This window comes from Polypterus senegalus, chromosome 8, assembly GCF_016835505.1.
Source record: "Polypterus senegalus isolate Bchr_013 chromosome 8, ASM1683550v1, whole genome shotgun sequence".
Classification (NCBI taxonomy): domain Eukaryota; kingdom Metazoa; phylum Chordata; class Cladistia; order Polypteriformes; family Polypteridae; genus Polypterus; species Polypterus senegalus.
The window spans coordinates 162,609,601-162,630,656 of record NC_053161.1 but is presented as its reverse complement, the minus strand read 5'-3'; the positions used below and the strand labels follow the sequence as shown (position 1 = coordinate 162,630,656).

At 39.7% G+C, this 21,056-nt stretch overlaps 1 protein-coding gene across 1 annotated transcript; it reads right to left on the bottom strand.

Moving 5' to 3' along the window:
- Positions 1-4,069: 4,069 nt before the first annotated feature.
- Positions 4,070-20,610, bottom strand: LOC120533273 (tripartite motif-containing protein 16-like). The gene is made up of 6 exons (XM_039760083.1): positions 20,003-20,610; positions 13,509-13,601; positions 8,350-8,583; positions 8,097-8,256; positions 7,931-7,990; positions 4,070-4,929 (listed from the first exon to the last, which is right to left on the bottom strand). The coding sequence occupies exons 1-6, from the start codon at positions 20,576-20,578 to the stop codon at positions 4,388-4,390; spliced, it is 1,665 nt and encodes a 554-aa protein (XP_039616017.1). The 5' UTR covers positions 20,579-20,610; the 3' UTR covers positions 4,070-4,387.
- Positions 20,611-21,056: the final 446 nt, after the last annotated feature.

The window sequence follows — 21,056 nt, the reverse complement described above, 5'->3', positions numbered from 1 at the left end:
AGCCTGGAACAAGTGGAATTGAAAAAAAAAGCACATCCAATCCAGAAGTTGGTGCTATACTCATGCAGAGCAGGTTAGAGATTATGAAAGCAGGAATGCAAACAAATGGAAATTATTTCTCGAAAAAGGGAAAATAATCACCACGGACCAGGTGTCATTAAAAAAAAAGCAGGATAAAGCGAGGTCAGAAATAAAAGACAGAGTAGAAAACAAAGTAAAAAGTCATAAAGAGGTTAAAAAACAAGGGGGCCAAACACATGCAGAGCAGGTTAGAGATGATGAAAACTGGTATTTAAAAGACTCAAAAAAAACGTAGGCGAGAAACACGTGCAGAGCAAAATTCAGAATATGAAAGCAGAAAAACATTACAGTGTCAAATCAAAGAAAGTAAACATCGCATTAGCGCAAAGAAAGAAATTATTACTCGGAGAAATAACGAAAAGGCAACTAGACTAGAAATTGAACAGGTGATATGTCAGAAGTATGTAAATATTGTAGGGCTTTGAAGTTTAAGTCAAGAGAATTTCAAAAACGTGGTTTAGCTCACATGCATTTATTGGTTACTTTGCAAAAAAATTATTTGCTGATGATGATGTATATTGTTTTGTCTGTGCTGAAATTCCAAACAGAGAAAGCTATCCTGAATTATGGTACATAAACACGTTATTAAACACGTCTTACTGACCTCAATAAAAGATTCAGCACATTGGGACTCAGAAGATTCCAAATATTGTTTTTACAGAAGTTCTGAAATAAAAGTGAAACTAATAAAATAGCAACAATTCAAAGAAAAAAAATCTTAAAAGTGTATATCCTTAAAAACAAAAATAGGGGTTGGCGAGCGAAGCGAGCAGGGGGCAAAGCTTCAAAGCTTTGAAAAATAGCATGAAATACAGCACTATGAACATACAAATGTAACAATCACAACCTCCCAAAATAAAATTCTTCTCCACAGAAACAAACATAAAAATTGCAAAACAGGAATAAGTGAACTAGAAAGCTTAACATATTATTTGTTAATCACTAAAAGTGGTTATTTATATTATGAAAAGCTAAGAGTCAGTGACATACTGTAGTCCTTGAGGTTTTGTTACTTGGACAGCACCAAGTTCTAACAGTTCATGGAGAAGGTACAGGTGATCTTAAATCCAGATGGGAATCCAGCAGAGTTGGTGACGGCAAGCTAACTTACTGTAGACAGAAAGATGGAAAATAGCAGAATTGATTTGCTTAGGAACTTGTAGTACTGAGGACCAGAACACTGCAGCGTGTGGTAATTTTAAGGGATGAGAAACAGAGACCCAGGCAAGGGCCATAAAGTTCGGAACACTCACCCTATGCATCTGCTGAAAATGAGACATCATCTTGTGTTGGTGTTTGGAGACAAAATCTAGCTGGGCTTTGAACAAGTGAGGGCCACAAACAATCAAGAAGAAGTTGCACTTCATGCCCTAAATAAAGACATGTATTAGAGTTGCCTGTAATGGAGTGCTATATGGATGTGTAATCGAAGAAAGTACAGAGATGAGTAGGCAGCCCTCAGCCAAGTAAGCCTTAATGCCATTATTTAAAGTCTGGTTACGTTTTTCCACTACTCCATTTTCCTGTGATTGATAGAGAGGTCTCCAAATATAACAAACACTCCAGGTGGCAAGGAATGAAAAGAACTCAGCTAAGAATAATAAGTCTAGGCTTATCAAAATGGCAACCTGGAATGTGAATTCAAGCAGGTCCATTTGGCCATAGCATACAGGCAGAGAGAGTGCCCACTTTGCAATTTTTTTATGCTGCCATAACCATATAGAGGAGCAGTGACAGTCAGATGAATCACAACTACACAGTGTCCAATAGCAGAGCAAGACACACACCTATGTTATTTAGCAGTTCAAGTTATTATAGGTATGGATTATTGAGTTTACCAAGTAAGTGGTTGTTGCTGCCTACTGAGCGAAAGACACCTCTTATATCACTGCAGATGCAGCTGTGGCTGAACAACAGACTTTAGCAAAGTGGTTAAGCTTCCTATGGTGTTGACCACTGTGCCCTTGTATAGGGCAGCACCACCCTTTGGATGCATGAACAGTGGAGGAACAGTTCCCACAATACTGTCTGGAAACAGTTTTCATCCATATTGTACAGTGAACATCAGAGCAGTTGTGTAAGGAAAGAGCTTCCATGCTGACAGCAGAGGAGACGTCAGTCACTTGTGTAGTGGCTGGGGAAACTGCAAGTTCAGCGGCTGATTAGGTTTTGTTTGAGAGAGTTGTTAGATCTGGTGCCATCAGTAGTGTTTTGTGAACTTTAGGATTGCTGGAATGTTCCAGTAGTACTAGGGTGTTGTACTGTGTTTCCCATGTAAGGCGAAGTCAAGCAAAATGAAACATTTTATTAGCTAATGAAAAAGATTACAATATGAAAGGGTTCAAGGCAAAATTGGTTCCTCATGAATTTGTACCATAACTCAGAAGGTGGCTAAACCCCACAAGTCAGTCATGAACTGATGAACTGAGTTGCATGGCTCTGACAGAAAAGAACTCATTGGATGATGACACTCTGTGGTGTAGAAGAGAAATGAGCTGTCAAGACATTTACCAATGTGGAATTTATAGCTGCAGTTCCAAGGCTTGTCTATCTTATATATAAATGTCAACCTGTGGAAGTGTGTGTGCCTGTCTGTCCAGCCTGGAAGTGAGAGGTGGAGTAGGGGTAAGGGCTCCGCCTCTGAGGAAACAAACTCGCTTAGTCACTAATACAGAAGCGAGGTGAACACATCTACAAAACAGTATCCCTTTTACTTTTCCTCCTACCACTAATACACAAATGATGCGAGCATATCAGCAAAACGAATCCTCCTAGGAGAGAGATGCCCAGAGTAGTAGCTTTCAATTGCCTGACATACAGTTGTGCTTGAAAGTCTGTGAACCCTTTAGAATTTTCTATATTTCTCCATAAATATGACCTAAAACATCATCAGATTTTCACTCAAGTCCTAAAAGTAGATAAACAGATACCAGTAAAGCAAATGAGACAAAAATATTATACAAAGTACTTGGTCATTTATTTATTAAGGTAAATGATCGAATATTACATATTTGTGAGTGGCAAAAGTATGTGAACCTTTGCTTTCAGTATCTGGTGTGACCCCCCTTTGCAGCAATAACTGCAACTAAACGTTTCCAGTAACTTTTGATCATTCCTGTATTCCTGAATTTTAGCCCATTCCTCTGTACAGTGCAGCTTCAGTTCTGGATGTTGGTAGGTTTCCTCACATTAACTGCTCACTTCAGGTCCTTCCACAACATTTCGATTGGATTAAGGTCAGGACTTTGACTTGGCCATTCCAAAACATTAACTCTATTCTTCTTTAACCATTCTTTGGTTGTCTTGCTGCATAACCCACCTTCTCTTGAGATTCACTTCATGGACAAATGTCCTGACATTTTCCTTTAGATATAATTCAGAATTCATTGTTCCATCAATGGAGGCAAGCTGTCCTGGCCCAGATGCAGCAAAACAGGCCCAAACCATGATACTACCACCACCATGTTTCACAGATGGGATAAGGTTCTTATGCTGGAATGCAGTGTTTTCCTTTCTCCAAACATAACGCTTTTCATTTAAACCAAAAAGTTCTATTTTGGTCTCATCCGTCCACAAAACATTCTACCAATAGCCTTCTGGTTTGTCCATGTGATCTTTAGCAAACTGCACACAAGCAGCAATTTTTTTTTTGGAGAGCAGTGGCTTTCTCCTTGCAACCCTGCCATGCACACCATTGTTGTTCAGTGTTCTCCTGATGGTGGACTCATCAACATGAACATTAGCCAATGTGAGAGAGGCCTTCAGTTGCTTAGAAGTTACCCTGGGGTCCTTTGTGACCTCGTCGACTATTACACGCCTTGCTCTTGGAGTGATCTTTGTTGGTCGACCACTCCTGGGGAGGGTAACAATGGTCTTGAATTTCAAACAATTTGACCCAGTGAGTCCATGGCACAGGAGGCTCAACTGTATGAGCAATGAATGGAAAAGGAGGTAAAACAAGTTATTTTGTCAAGACAGTAAAACAGTCTGCATGCAACAGTCCTTTACTTGACAGAATATCTTACATTTCACAAAAAGCATGAACTGAACAAAGGCTTGTAAAGACAGCACAAAACATGGCACTACTGCAAGGCTGTGCAGATACAACAAACAGACTACAGGTGTCCAGAGTCACTGTAGCAAGAGGAATGGCAGGGCAGTTACCAGCTAAATATATGTGAGGTGCCTGGAATAACATGGTGAATCATCTCCACTATAATAATATTTGGAATGTTCCTCTTGGATTTTAAATAACAAGACAGCCTGGGTGATAGAAGACATGATGTCACCTACTGATGACCATAGATCAATGATTAGATGGGTTCAGATGGCAGATTGTTATACTAGAATCACAACTAAGCCCAAACCCTGCATAGATAGGTTCGATAAAGGAGTTATTGAATCGGTGCAGAAGGGTAATTGTGTCTGAGATGCTAAAAAATGACAAAGAGCCAGCAAGACAGTCCAGATACACGCCTATTCTGTGACTACAGGGGGTGCTAATTTTTGTCTTCTTCTTATTGTACCATACAGTACAACTGGACTTTGAGCAAATCAAACGCCACGACTTGTCATTGTATCCAAGAAGACAATCGTCACTATTTCCTTTCCTACTGATTCCTTTATATGCGACTCCAATGTCAGTCCATTTCCCACTCCACTCAACTTCCCAGTAACTACGATTCCCACTCAAAGCTTCTCTGCAGAGAACTTGGGGCCAAAAATCAAATCTGTCAGGATGATCAGGATATGGGGTCTCTGTCCTTTCATACGTCACCTTCCTTGTCCCTTCAGACAGGCAGAGGTGTCTGTGTGCTGTGTTGGGGTTCATGGTGAGCAGACAGGAGTCTGAATGAAGAAAAAGAAAAGACATAAATAAATCTGGAGACATTGTGACACATGACACTTGGAACTGTGAAGAGAAGAATGTGAAACACCAAGAATTTCACTTGTGACCTTCAGGAAAATGGCTGCTGTCATGTCAGTCTTTTAGAGCACTGTCTACCAGTCTATTGAGCTAAATATCGTGGTTGTTCATATGATAGATTTCTAATTATCAGCTGTACTTAATAAAATCTAATTTTGTATTGTCTAAACAGGATAATCAGTCTGCTACAGCACAAATGTGAAAAACAAATCAGCATTGTAGACAAAGGAAAGATGGAAAAGGTGATTGGATTGGTGTGGGCATTGACTTTGTCAATATGGCCATGATGACGGAGTGGAAAAAGTAATGATATCTGTCATTTTTATTTTTGAGGTCAGTCTCAAAGTCATCATGAATTGTTAATAGAGCTGAAGATCAGGAGGACCACTGGAACATCATTGTCAGTTGACATGGTGAACACAGAGGTGAGAGTTACAATATAAATGGGCCTCTTTAGGAGGAGGATCAATGTCTGGAAGATGGAGTCAAGAGAAATGATTCTAAGGTGCGGAAAGGCTTTGACTTTTAAAGTAAGGAGTATTGGGCCGGGAAGATTACTAGCAGATGTGGGAAAATATGGACATCTTAAATGAGAAAAACAAAAGTTATGAACAACCAACAATCAAATACAACCTGAGGAGGATTTTACAGCTTTAATAAGCAGTTAGAACAAAGGAGGAACATGCAGAGTGAAAGTCTTGCTTACAGACCTGGAGATCTTGCTTTTTCTCGCCTTGTGAACTGCCTGTTGGGCACTGACTATTTGAGGAACATAAAACTTAAAGTATGAAGTGGGGACTTCAGTCAGGTGAACAAAATCCATGAAGGTCTCAATAAAATGAACTAATCAGAATTGTGTGAGGTAAATAGTGAAGATATTTGAGGACAGCAAAGGAGATGAACATGAAAACCATATAAGACAGAAGAAAGTCAGAAAACAAGTGAAGAAGTGAAAGTAGAGACCCTGGTGACTTGTAAAATGGTCTAAAGGAGACATTGGGTCAACTTAGATTACCTCCAGAGTCAAGGTTGGCAACATTGTGAAGCAAATCAAGAACTGGAATATCTTGAATCATTCATCAGACACTAATACAAGATAATTTCGCACAAAGAGCTGTAGCGCTGTGTTAGGTTTAAAGCAGTGAGAGGAAGCCTTATGCAATAGTGAAATGTGTCCTAGCAACCTACTAACACAATGGTGGCATGATGCACTTAAAATAAGACAAAAAATGTATCTGCATTTTTCTTAAATTAAATGATTTATACCGAACAAATATATGGTTGTATTCCTTGAGGCTTAAGCTTTCAAAATGTAAAAGACGGATAAAAGGAAAAATGTATCTTTAACATCAAACATTCCTAATGAAGTGTCTCAATTCTTAACCAAAGGAATGTAAAGAAGCAGATGCACCCACCAACTTCTAAATGTAAACTTCTCAATGTCTCTTTATCCAGCAAAGGATGCTCTTTCTCCCCTGGGATGTGTTTCTTGATGCAGAACAGGCTAGAGCCTATACATCCCCTTTTATAAACATGACGTATATAATTACACAAGAGAAATATGGTACAAAAAGAGATATATGTATTTAACTTGCTTTAAATGATAGCTTCCATTCTCATAATACAATGCACAATCACATTTTCATACACATTCAGGCCAGAGAGTAGCCAAAAAACAATACAGCTATCACAGCCAGTTCTTCAGGTGGGGTAATGCTGTCAACCGTATTTCCATCTAGCAGGAATGATGGGCGGCATAGAAGAACTTCTGACTACATGCTGGATGCTCATCATTATAGCCACTCACTTATTTACATATTCAAAGAATTCTTGTCAGATATGGGAACAGGCTGTTTATTTCTGAACTGAGCCCAAAAGACAACTTAACCTGCACTTATTTATTGCAGACTAGTCAAGCAGACATCAAAACTTATAAAATAATCTGCTTGTGTGTCCACATGTTTTCTGTCCATCTCTCTAGCCTGCACCTTCCAGTTGTCATTTTTCTATCTCACTGCCAGTCTCTCTCTTTAAGCTGAATTGCATGACTTTGAAATAAATTGCGAAGATGATACTGACACAAAATAACCTTCTTGCTACAGTCTTTCACACTTTGTCACCTCAAACACCCTTTGGTAGACCTGAGCCTGGCCCAAATGTCTCTACAGTTGACATCACTTAAAGCTTGATTCACACACCCTAGTTTTACACATTCTGCTGTCTTATACTTAATTGTTTGATCAATCAACCTGACCTCACTTTGTAGCTCCAGTTCTTTACAATTATAATAATTAATTCTAAAGTTGATGTTTAAAGAATAAAAGTATTTTAACCCATACCAACCTGAATTAGGGGAAAAGACAACAGTGCTTGTCTTACAAAGTAGGAGTCATGAGCAGAAAATTGACCTGTTTAAGATTCTGTCAGTCACAACCTGCTTTTCTTTAGTGCCTTTCAAGGTGACCACACTTGCAAAGTTCTAGATAGTTTAAGTAAGATTGTTTGATGTTTGTTTGATGTAAAGACTAAGAGGAATGGAACACCTTGTTCAGGGTTATAAAAGAGAGTCAGTGGTAAGGATTGTAGTTTTAAAGTTTTCACCAACTGGCTACACAACCTGTTGTGACAATGAGCTCCGCTGCTCCTTCTCAATGCCAGTGTGATATGTTTTTTTTTTCTTTTCTACATCATCCTCCCTCCATAATGAAGGGTGGCGTTCTACCAATCCATTACAGCAAATGATAGAGGTAGTATATAGGAGTTCCATTTGATGAAGTCTAAACCAATTTACAAGCAGCATGATTGCCTTTCATTGGTTTAAAGCAAGCATACAAGTAACACTGTCACACCGCCAAACTCAACTCAGTCTTGAAAATCATGTATTTTGATTATTTAAACAAAACAAACTAGAAAGAGACTTACATTTTAAAAGGTGATTTCTGCTCCTCGAATTCTGCACGATGTGACCCAAATCATCAACCCCTGAGAAGAGGAAGGGAAAGACAGAATATAAAAAAATGGCCATTTACTTTTCCCACCTGAGGTCCTCTCCAAATTCACTGAGGTCACATGAGGACACACAACCCACCTGCATCAATGGTCTTCACAAATTCACAGCCTTTAATCTCTTCAACACTCTTATTCAGATCAGAAAGGTCCTTCCTCAGAGATTCAGAAAGCAATACGGAGTTAATAGTAATGTTGGGTGTCTTTCCGTCTCCGGACGGAATACAGAGAGATGGGAACTCCTATTTGTGGAGATGAGAGCAAAGGAGAACGTGAGAGACAAAGACTTGTATATCAGACAGTCCTACTGACCTCCTTCAGACTGGCCCTCTCACCTTTAGGAAGTAGATGTGGTCATCTGTCTGTGAAAGCTCAGCCAGCTTAGCATCTCTCCTCTTCAGCTCGTTGACCTCTTTCTCCATTTGCTCTATGAGCTCTTTAACATTTCTCACTTCACTCTTCTCGTGATCTCTAATTACTTCAGTTATGTCTGACCTCAGTTTCTCAATGGATTGTTGTAGGGACTTGAAGTTCTCATCTGTTTCTTGTAGTTCTCGGTCTGCAGAATTCTGATTAAAAAGAGTCAGGGATTTGTTTCAGTCACACACTTTAAAGAAGATATAAAATGTGAAGAAACTGTTACTTACTAAATATAACAAAATACAGCTGTACACCAACAATAGCAAAACCGATGGTGATGTACGACTCCTCATTTTAAAATGTTTACAATTCATTCATTAATTTCTTCTCATGATTCTCTATTCAGACATGTGACCTCTAACCTCAGCCACTCAATGGACTCAAGCACAAATTTAAAGGTAGTGGTAATTGGAACGAATCGCACAAAATTGAATTTGCAGTGAAACTTAGAATTTCGTTTTGCGGAAGACATTTGTAAAGTAAACTGCTGGGCCATAAGCAAAATTAGCACCAACCTTAGCATCATTAGCACATATTATATATCTTGATCTCCATGTGCAAAAGCAGGGGAACATTTATGCTTGTACAGAATGTGGAATGGAGGTTGGTTGGAGAGCACTTACTACAAGCACTGCTAAAATCCACTACTTCGGGTAGGTGGCTTGCAGCAAGCCTCCAGATGGATCCTGACTTGGAGAAAGTGAGCACAGTTACCCCACACCCTAAATGAAACAGGTATAGCACACCTTCTCAGGGCAGAACTGGCATTGTGAATGCTCAGAAAGGCAGTGCACAAGGCAGATGAAAGTGCATAAACCTGCCAAGAAGGATGTGTGGAAGATTAGATAGAGCTGAATGGTTGCTGATAAAGGAGAAAGATGTTTTGACTACAACATAAACCTTAGGGAGTGTGACAGATAGGAGGCAGTATCACTTCCCTGAACCCCTGTCCACGACTCCAGACACCAGGTAAAAGTCCAAGATATGACTTTATTAAATTGCCACAGTGCACAAAGTACCATCTCCTCCACTATATTCATAAATCCACAATAATCAATAACAATAAACAATCCTCCAACTCCCAGACACGTTGCCACCCTTACACCCAGCTCAGCTCGCCGTCTGGGAGCTCCCGTAGTCCTTTTAAATACCCTGACCCGGAAGTGTTCTCAATCCCCAGTCCATGTGATCTTGTATCACTTCCGGGTCAGGTCAAATGTTCTTTTCTTCACTCTGGAAGCCCGTCGCTTTTCCTTTGAGGAACTTCTGGGTTAAAGGGCACAAAGAAGTCTTCGGTCCTCCCTGCAGCTCTCTCTTGTGGCCCCTGTGGTATCCAGCAGGGTCTTGTATAAAAACTACATGTCCCATGACTCCCTGCTGGTCTTCGGGGCACCTCCATTCTGCAGGGAGGGCTCCATCTGGCAGCCTGGGGGTATTGGCCGGGATGACAAGCTGGCCACATCTCACAGGAGCAATTTCGTTACCTTTGTGGACAGTAGAGGTTGCTCCAGCTCCCCAAACCCACCACTGACAGACACAGGGCACAAGTTAAAAGCACAAAGATCTGTTTATTGTGTGGGAAACATTTCAAACCCAGCATTTCCCACCATCACAGCCACAAGTACAATATAGCACAATTATTGTTCTTTGTTCTTCTATCTCTTGGTCTCTGGCTCCTCTGCTCCTCCCATCAAGCTTCATCTACTTTTCACTCGACTCTGGTTCGCCCCTTTGAGGCCAGAAAGTCCTTTTATACTGGCCAACCCGGAGGTGCTTCTGCTCTTCCGCCCACATGGTCTGTACACAGTTCCAGGTAAAGTGGAAACCCCAAGGCATATGACTCCCCTGGCAGCATTCGTGGTACCCAACAGGGCTGAGGAAAATAATTCCAAGTCCCCTGATGCCTGTGGGAATCTGGGGCAACACTACAACCCAGAAGAGGATGCCATCTAGCATTCTGGGAGAGGCAGTGCCAATACAGAAGCTGCCTTTCCCCAACCTTCCGTCTCTTGGGCGTCCCATCCGGGTTGGGCTCCTGTGACGATGTGGGTTCTGGCTCCACGCTCCCATGGCTGTTTGGGAACCCTTGAACCCAACACCGTCGATAATGAAACCGAGTGAGCTAGTCAGTGAAGGCAAATAATTGAGCATCTGAGCAAGGGGATGGTTAAAAGTGAAACAGTGCTTTTATTTAAAAGAAACAATCAAAAACAAAATAGTGTTCCAATAAATAGTGCAGTTCATTCAATAAATAATCCAATAAAAGAACGTGGAGGTTAAAATCAATAAATAGAAAAAACAATCCTTTAAAACGAGAGGTTAAAAATCTTCTTTAGGAAGCAGTCTTAAAACAACAAACAAGCTCGGTGCTTCTTTTAACATGTGACTCCCCTGCATCTCCCTGTCCAGGCTTCGCAACAGAGGAGTCTCACTCTCTATGCAGCTGCCCTCCTACAACACACATTCGAGACTGGAGACCTCCCGATCCCTGGCTCCGGTATGGCACTCATCCCACCCTCGGAGAACTTGGTTTCCACCAACGGCCAGGTCACCCACGTTGGGGATTCCAACCACCAAGTCTCCCGACTTCCGCTGCCTTTCCGTGGCTTCTCTGCGGCCAGTCGCCTTCCTTGGTCAATCCCGCTACCTGATCGCTCAGCGGGAGCGACATCTAACTCAAACGCCTGGGTGTAGGCCCAACACCCCAGGCCCTCGCAGCTGCCCGTGAGCGCTCGCTCTCTCTTTCACCGACCTGCCTCCTCATCTGCTCCCGGTAACCTCCGTCCTCTTTCCTTTCCTTTCCTTTCCTTTCCTTTCCTTTTTCTCTCCGATCGTTCCTTTTTTCCCCCCACAACCGACTCGCGCTTCTTTTTTATAACGTGAGGGGCCATCACAGCTGTAGCATTAGCCACGGGAGCAATCACGAATGTGGGCAGTTCCTCACCTTTGCACACGGTGAGAAACGCCCACATCGATGACTGCCCGCTACAACATCGCCACCACCCTCACCCCACCCCCCCCCGACGAAGCCGCCTCGGGTGGGGTGATTTAAAAATGGCCTTTGCTCAGTGAGCTGTGGACCCGCTATACCACAGCTCCCAGCTGTCACTTACACCTTCCCTCATACAAAACTTTAAAATCTCTATAAATCTCATTAAAGTGTCATTCTTTGCAAATCCAAAATTGCATATGAAACATATTTTAGGAGCAGTCTTGTAAAACTGTATGTGAAAAATTAAACTCTGCTTTTTCGCTCATCACTTCTTGAATGCCTATTTGTGTTCCTGTACCTCTCTCTGCACAGCTTTGGTTAAAAGAACACAAACTAAAAAACATGGAGACACTAACTGATGTTCTATTAACAGAAGAGAATGGGAATGTAAAAGTATCAGCGTAAAAAAAGTCCGTCCACTTGTTCAAGTTATATAACAAAGAGAAAAATATTGGGTGTAATTGTGGGGCCTTATACATTCAAAATTTGTTTAAAATTCTGTTTTCAAGTTTTAACATTTTACTATGAATTTTGATACATTTACTGTTATGGCAGTTGTAGAAATATAAAGCGGCCTAACAGCTTTGCAGCTTGGATACACATCACCTTTCTTTTCCCCAAACCAAACACCCCAGGTAAAGTTCTGCCAATGACTGTTTCAGATTCACTGCTATGATGTTTGAAGCAGCTGACCTGGAGATGCACGTTTCTTATGGGAATAAAATCATAAACAAAAAGAAGTCATTTCTAAGTGTTGTGTGTTATTTTTCAAGCCAGAGGGTTTTGCCCATAATCATGGTTGCACACAAAGACTCGTTCTAAAAAATTTCTTATTTTACCAGAAGCAACACACTCAAGAAAACCAGGTTGAGGCAAAACCTGAGAAACAAAATAAAGACTAACAAACCACGCTTGTTCATTGATCAAATCTGTATTTCAGACAAAGAGGCCCCTGTGCTGCATTGTTTCTTTGCAACGTGACAAAATCTAGTACCAACCCATTAAACGTCTGTTGAGGCTTCTAAAATGGCAACGGGAATTACTTACAGTATACTTACAAAAAAAAAAAGTCTTTCTCAAACAAAGAAATAAAACTCCTAAATAAAAACAAAACTTATAAATTATACTTTCTAATATCTGAAACTAAACCAGAAAAAAAATATTCTAAGCACAAAAAATATTGCAGCCTGCCAAAACAGGTTTCTTAATTCTTAATACAGTGGAACCTCGGGTCACGACCGTAATTCGTTCCAAAACCCGATTTGGTCGTGACCTGAAGTAATTTCCCCCATAGGATTGTATGTAAATACAATGAATCCATTCCAGACCGTACGAACTGTATGTAAATATATTTTTTTGAAGATTTTTAAGCACAAAAATAGTTAATTATACCATAGAATGCACAGTGTAATAGTAAACAAAATGTAAAAACATTGAACAACACTGAGAAAACCTTGAACAGAGAAAACTAACATTGCAAGAGTTCACGCTACAACCTTACGATCTGCTCGCTGTAAACATTTTTTTTTTAATGAGTTTTATGCACAGGGAAAAAATGAACATTTGAAAAATCCATAATTTATACAAAAACGAACCATAAACAACCAAGAAGACTAACCTTGCATGAGTCGAGGTCTGGCATGAAGGAAGTGAGGAGGAACTGGGTGCAGAGGAGATTACAGTTTTGAGGTAAAGTCCCTCTGCGCGATACACATCTGACCGAGTACAATGTAATATACAGGGAGAGAATGAACACGTGTGTAAATCACCGGTCCGTACAAACCAGAAGGGAAACGAAATAGAGCACAAAGAGTTCACAGCGAATGCACAGAGAGAGACTGAACACGTGCGGAAATCATCAGCGCGTACGAACTGGAAGGGAAACTGGCTTGTTCGTCACCCGAGTGTGTGGTCGTGAACAGATGTAAAAGTTTGGCAACCTTTTTGGTCATAACCCGATTTGTACGTGTTCCGAGATGTTCGTGACCCAAGGTTCCACTGTATTTGCTCAAAACTGTAAAATAAAATGATCATAAATGCAAATGTTAACATACAGGTTATGTGACGTCTGAACAGACTCACCTGCAAACGCACTATGTTCTCCTTTATCTCCAGTTTCTTCTGTTTCTCTTTAATTCTTGTTTTCATTTCAGCCTTTATCTCTTCTAGATGACTCTGTGTGCAAGAAGAACATTGTGGACAGAGATGGGAGAAACAAAGTCCAGCAGTTGGTATTAAAAATTCAAGGCCAAAACAAGAATGAGGAAGGAAATAAGAGAAAGTTTTTTTTGGAACTGAATGTGTTAGAGGCTTGATGGATTTGATGCCAGGAGGACTGAGAATGACTGGAATAATAGATTGAAGGACGCACAAAAGGAAAAAGACCACCAGAATGAAGGCTACATTGAGAGATCAATCTTTGCAATTGCAATTAAGATGGTGGAGAGAAAAATTAAAAAAAAGTGATAAAGCAGGGGAAACTGAATTTGGTTTTCTGATTAGAAAAAAGAATCAAAGCAATGTATGAAGAAAATGAAGTGTAAGGGAGATGAGCATTAGGCCAGTCAGGTGGGTGAATCTTTAACATCTATAGTGATGTCAATATGTTAAAAAAATGGGAATTGTGGGGAGATTAATAGGGCTTTCATAAGAGTTTGGAATTTGTGAAGTTGACAATAAGACAGAAACTTGATTGACTGCCACGTGAGATATGATGGGTTTCTTGGAGTGACAGACTATAAACTTGTTACAGGATTACCTTTACAGTTGTCCAATGTAGCAGATTGTGTTACATAGGAGTTTATATTATTCAGGATGCCAAAAGAAAAACATGGAAGGCGGAGATAAATGAAGTTCAAAAGTTCCCAAATGAATGATTTTAATAGAAGATCATTTCGAAGTGAGGTTCTGAGTCTTTCCTTTCAGTTAAGTTATAAATCAGATGCTAGGTTGTGCACACTTGTATTATTTCATATGCTTTATTGAGATTGTGTTTACTCCCCAAAAACTCCAATGCAGTGTAAGCTAAAATAATAATTTCCAAAAACTGGCCTATTTATTTTCTTCATTTTTTTTTTGCTGGCCAATTTAAAACTCAGTGACAGAAAACGATTAAAGCTTTTAATATTCTCTTTTGCACCAAAGTAGGGATGCACACTTCAAAAAAGAAATTAAATCAGTAAAAGATTTTACTAATTAAATATTTCATGGTTTTTGTATTTTATATTTTGGTAATGAGTGAGTGACTTTCCATGGTCTATGTAAAGCGCGTTGAGTGCGAATGAATTGCACTACATAAACTATGTTACATAACTGTGAGCTACACAGTACATGAACAAGTATAGATTTATTTTATGTGTCAAAAAAGTGACAGATAGAGAAATATACAGTGGTGTGAAAAACTATTTTCCCCCTTCCTAATTTCTTATTCTTTTGCATGTTTGTCACACAAAATGTTTCTGATCATCAAACACATTTAACCATTAGTCAAATATAACACAAGTAAACACAAAATGCAGTTTTTAAATGATGGTTTTATTATTTAGGGAGAAAAAATCCAAACCTACATGGCCCTGTGTGAAAAAGTAATTGCCCCCTGGTTAAAAAATAACCTAACTGTGGGGTATCACACCTGAGTTCAATTTCCGTAGCCACCTCCAGGACTGATTACTGCCACACCTGTTTCAATCAAGAAATCACTTCAATAGGAGCTGCCTGACACAGAGAAGTAGACCAAAAGCACCTCAAATGCTAGACATCATGCCAAGATCCAAAGAAATTCAGGAACAAATGAGAACAGAAGTAATTGAGATCTATCAGTCTGGTAAAGGTTATAAAGCCATTTCTAAAGCTTTGGGACTCCAGCGAACCACAGTGAGAGCCATTATCCACAAATGGCAAAAACATGGAACAGTGGTGAACCTTCCCAGGAGTGGCCGGCCGACCAAAATTACCCCAAGAGCGCAGAGACGACTCATCCGAGAAGTCACAAAAGACCCCAGGACAACATCTAAAGAACTGCAGGCCTCACTTGCCTCAATTAAGGTCAGTGTTCACGACTCCACCATAAGAAAGAGACTGGGCAAAAACGGCCTGCATGGCAGATTTCCAAGACGCAAACCACTGTTAAGCAAAAAGAACATTCGGGCTCGTCTCAATTTTGCTAAGAAACATCTCAATGATTGCCAAGACTTTTGGGAAAATACCTTGTGGACTGATGAGACAAAAGTTGAACTTTTTGGAAGGCAAATGTCCTGTTACATCTGGCGTAAAAGGAACACAGCATTTCAGAAAAAGAACATCATGCCAACAGTAAAATACGGTGGTGGTAGTGTGATGGTCTGGGGTTGTTTTGCTGCTTCAGGACCTGGAAGGCTTGCTGTGATAGATGGAACCATGAATTCTACTGTCTACTAAAAATCCTGAAGGAGAATGTCCGGCCATCTGTTCGTCAACTCAAGCTGAAGCGATCTTGGGTGCTGCAACAGGACAATGACCCAAAACACACCAGCAAATCCACCTCTGAATGGCTGAAGAAAAACAAAATGAAGACTTGAGTGGCCTAGTCAAAGTCCTGACCTGAATCCAATTGAGATGCTTTGGCATGACCTTAAAAAGGTGGTTCATGCTAGAAAACCCTCAAATAAAGCTGAATTACAACAATTCTGCAAAGATGCGTGGGCCAAAATTCCTCCAGAGCGCTGTAAAAGACTCATTGCAAGTTATCGCAAACGCTTGATTGCAGTTATTGCTGCTAAGGGTGGCCCAACCAGTTATTAGGTTCAGGGGGCAATTACTTATTCACACAGGGCCATGTAGGTTTGGATTTTTTTTTTCTCCCTAAATAATAAAAACCATCATTTAAAAACTGCATTTTGTGTTTACTTGTGTTATATTTGACTAATGGTTAAATGTGTTTGATGATCAGAAACATTTTGTGTGACAAACATGCAAAAGAATAAGAAATCAGGAAGGGGGCAAATAGTTTTTCACACCACTGTATATTATTCAGGATCATAATGTTATTTATGTGTGGGGTCAGTTTGATGCTTTAGTGAATACACTTGAACAAAGTCAACAAAGTAAATCCAAACTGGTGATTTACTCCTCTAACTGAGTACTTATCTGCAATAGAGCCTCCCATCCCCAATACTCTGTCAATAAGATGGCCAGACACAAACATCTGTTAACCTGAACCAAGCAAAACCCTCTAAGACACTTAATGATGTTCAAATTTCCAGTGTACAGTATATATCAACAATCTGAGGATAAAATAATTGACACAGATGCAGATCCCTTGTACCCCTGTCACAAGATGCTTCCAAAAAACCCATAACTCAGCAAGCAACTTAGGCTAGAGGCAAGAATGAAACAAAGTCATAAAAGATGTATTGATGGTTTGTGTGTGTAACTTAAATATGCACTTGTGGTATTTCATAATAAGAAAGTTTTACAGTAATTTGTTTTTGCTCAGACTTGACACATTCCCCAATCTCTGCTGGAAGGCTGTGGGTTCAGGCTGATTTTAAATGTTCTCATAGTAGATGGTTTGAAAAGGTGCCCTATCCTCATCTTTATGATTTCATGTAATTCCAAGTCATAGAAACTGTTCTGACATAATAAGTGAAAAAGGTCAAGCTTTTTCTGACATGCAAGAGAATTTACGGGATCTGAATAGATTTAGGTCACCAGGAACTGCAACTGCAACATGTGAAACCGCTGTGGCAATCACACAGTTTATTAAGGATCATAACCTTTCTAGCCCAAGTAGGTTTCCTCTTTCCATACTTTATACAATATTCTTTTTTTTTTTTCCTTGCATAATTAAAGGTTAAAGTGAAGTACAAGAATATACTTCAAACTGGAAAATATTGGTATATAACTATTTAAAGAATTGTTGACATAAAGAATTGCATATAATAAAATAACCATTAATTTGAAAGCTAATAAGAAGAAGGCAGACAAGCAAAAAACAGGTGAAGGTCCACATGGTCCAGACCTAACCCGTACAGAAGAGTTGGCTCTCCAGCAAAATGCCCATCGCCCTGTTTCTGAGGGGATTCCAGGGGAAGCTCCTCCTCAGAACAATTGGCAGGATGCAGTGGTAACTTCATTTCAGGTAAAGGATGCATATATTTTGTCCTCAATGTGTGCCGTAGGTATGTCCCATTTAGCCCTCTTTTTTATTTTGTTTTTTTGTTGGGTCAGTTGCAGGGAATGTCATATCCCTAGAACCTGTGTTTGACCACCGAGCTATTGACGAATGTCAAATATTTGATGAAGACATGGTGTCTGATTATTCATCAGGAGGAGAGGTAAATGTTCCAAATGTCTGAACAAATTATACAAAAGGTACTTTTTATCCATAATATTCCTGGAGTCCTGGAGGGCTGCAGTGGCAGCAGGTTTTCCTTCTAACCATCTTCTTAATTAGTGACCAGTTTTTGCTTGTAATTAACTTCTTTTTCCTTAATTCTAACTAACTTGACTCAGGTCCCTTTATTGATTCTTTTTCCTTAATTAGCAGTCAAATAATAGCGAGACACAAACCAAGCCACCACATGACCACCCCACCTGTGCCATCACACAATATCTGAACATAAACAAAGGTGAAGGTCTTAGTAAGGTTTATCTCTCGGATTACCAAAACGTTTTAATGATGTTCTTAGAAAAAAACAGAAAATCAACAGTTTTTTTAAATGTCTGCTGTGGCAGAATGAGAGCAGCAACAAGCCATGAAATTAAATAATGAGTTTAATTAACAACAAGAATCGGCGTCTCATTAAAAAACTGGTTGGAGTTAAATTAGTTGGAGTTTAAAGCCCCAATTTAGCTGGTCATCTGTTGGCTTGTTTCACGTCTCGTTTCTGTTTGGCTGTCATTTAATGAAGAAAAGAATCCATTCAGAGGACTGAATCCTTAAAAACAGGGCTATTAAAATGAAGAGAAAAGGAGTTAATTAGCAGTGAAAACTGGTCAGTTATTAGGAAAAGGGTTAGAATAAAACCTGCAGCCACTGCGGCCCACCAGGCCTGGAGTTTGACACCCCTGACTTAAAGCATTACTCCCCACACCCCATAAAAGATCAGACACTTCAGAAGCCCCCACAGTCCTCTGACATGCCAAGAGACAGCCATACCCAAAACACACAGAACCCTTCTGATGAATGTAATGTTCAATTAAGATATCAAAAATGACAAATCTTCATAACAATGCAGTCTTAGTAGAACAGGCCTAAGATATGGTTAAACAGAAACTAAAAAGCAAAGAAAACAAGTAATATTAGCTATGATGTTATCGGAATGCCTGACGCGTTATATTCCAAATCGTAACCTTAGATCTTCAAATGAGTGTCTCCTTACAATTCCAAAAGCTAAACTTAAAAGAAGTGGTGAGGCGGCCTTCTGCTGTTATGCACCTAAAATCTGGAATAGCCTGCCAATAGGAATTTGCCAGGCTGATACAGTAGAGCACTTTAAAACAACTGCTGAAAACACATTACCTTAACATGGCCTTTTTATAACTTCACTTTAACTTAATCCTGATACTCTGTATGTTCAATTCTTCATAATAATTATTCACAGTGGCTCCAAAATCCATACTGACCCCTACTCTCTCTTCTGTTTCTTTTTCCGGTTTCTTTGTCGTGACGGCCTGCGCCACCTCCACCTACTCAAAGCATCATGATGCACCAACATTGATGGACTGAAAGCCAGAAGTCTACGTGACCATCATCATCAGGTCCTTCCATGAAAACCCTAAATACAAAGAGGACTGTTTGACTTATGTTAGGTAGATTGCCCAGAGGGGACTGGGCGGTCTCTTGGTCTGGAACCCTACAGATTTTATTTTTTCTCCAGCCTTTGGAGTTTTTTTTGTTTTTCTGTCCACCCTGGCCATCGGACCTTACTCTTATTCTATGTTAATTAATGTTGACTTATGTTTATTTTTTATTGTGTCTTCTATTTTTCTATTCATTTTGTAAAGTACTTTGAGCTACATTTGTTTGTATGAATATGTGCTATATAAATAAATGTTGATTGATTGATTGATTGATGTTAAAATGTTTAGTAGTCAGCAACTTAACCCCTGTATAACCAATGGTAAAAATCAATCAATAAATAAATAATAATTTTAATGGACAAAAATGTAAGGCATTAGGCATGGGAAGTAAACATTTAAGTTTAAAATTTTAAAACTTACACAAAGAATGTACACCTTTTGAAAAGCATTTGGTTGTCATATTGGAATGTCACATTCTCTTTAATAAATCAATATCTTTATAAAATTAGGCCAGAATACCTGGAGAAAAATCTCACATAGACATAACAGTAACAAACTAAAGCCAGATTGTCAGGGCTGTGAGACGGGTATCCAGTCTGCTGCATAATTCAGTTATTTTCTTCCATTAATTTCCCTAACTATTTAATCTAATTATGCATCTAATGGCGAATAGACTATATTATGTAATGAAAAATTGATTACATTCAAACATGGAAGAACACACAGACCACCTCAATACCGCAGCCCAGCTCCCTTGCCAAGTTATGTTCTCCCATTCCCAGTCTGCTCCTCACCTGTCTCCCAGCTCTCTCCATCTCCAGGGTCACCGTGTCATGATTCTTATGTTCAGTTGCTGCACACAGTGAGCAGATGCAGACGTCATCGGTCCTACAGAACATTTCCAGCACTTTCTGGTGTTTAGCACAGATATACTCTTCCAGGTTTCCTGTTGGTTCCTGTGTTTTGTGTCTCTTGAAGACTGGAAACTCAGAGTGAGGCTGGAAGTGAGTTTCGCAGTAGGTGATCATGCAGGTCAGGCAGGTCTTTAAAGCTTTCCTTTTTCTCCCTGTGCACACATCACAAGTCGTATCTTCAGGTCCAGAGTAACTCTGAGATGGACTGACATCAGCTGTCGTTTCCTTCAGTTGTTCTGTTAGTTTGTTTAATGTATTGTTTATGTTAAGCTCTGGCCTCTCATTAAATATTCTTTCCCCACACCGTGGACAGCTGTAAGTGCCCACTGTGTCTGACTTGTCCCAGTAGTCATTTATACACTTCAGACAGTAGCTGTGTCCACATGGGATAGTGACAGACTCCTTCAGGATACCCTGACACACTGAGCAAGAGTGGGAAGGAAAAGCTTCTTCCATGGTGAAAACAGCTTCCGTCAGAGAATAATGGTGTTGTTTTCAAAGAAACGAAAATGAAAGTAACATCATACTCTTAATGAGACTAACCAAACCGGTCTTAATGAGGCGGGCAGTCCCTCAGGGGCAGGAGAAATCAACCAGGTGCTTATATTACAGCAGTAGTTGTAGTCATGGTTTTTTTTTTTTGTTTTTTTTTTTTACTGTTTAGTTTACCAACCTACTGTAAGATTTAATACAATCCCTGTTACCATTTATCAATAATGTGGACTTATTCCTTTTTATATATACTGGTCAATGTACCTACATTTCATCATTTACATGTGCTTTACCCAGAGCTCTCTTGTTTATTTTTCTTTTCTGTATCTTCTTTATTTGTTGTAAAATATTACTTTCATGTGTTTATTGTGGATCATGTCTTTTTGTTAGTGTTCCCCTGCTTATTTGTTGTTCAGTATCTACGTATTGTGCTTCTATGATC

Excerpts from the sequence above, each read along its gene's own strand:
- LOC120533273 (XM_039760083.1), bottom strand. The coding sequence starts at position 20,578 with ATGGAAGAAGCTTTTCCTTCCCACTCTTGCTCAGTGTGTCAGGGTATC. Across the intron at positions 8,584-13,508 it reads AGAACATAGTGCGTTTGCAG|AATTCTGCAGACCGAGAACT; the intron begins GTGAGTCTGTTC and ends CTTTTTAATCAG. Across the intron at positions 8,257-8,349 it reads ACCACATCTACTTCCTAAAG|GAGTTCCCATCTCTCTGTAT; the intron begins GTGAGAGGGCCA and ends CTCCACAAATAG.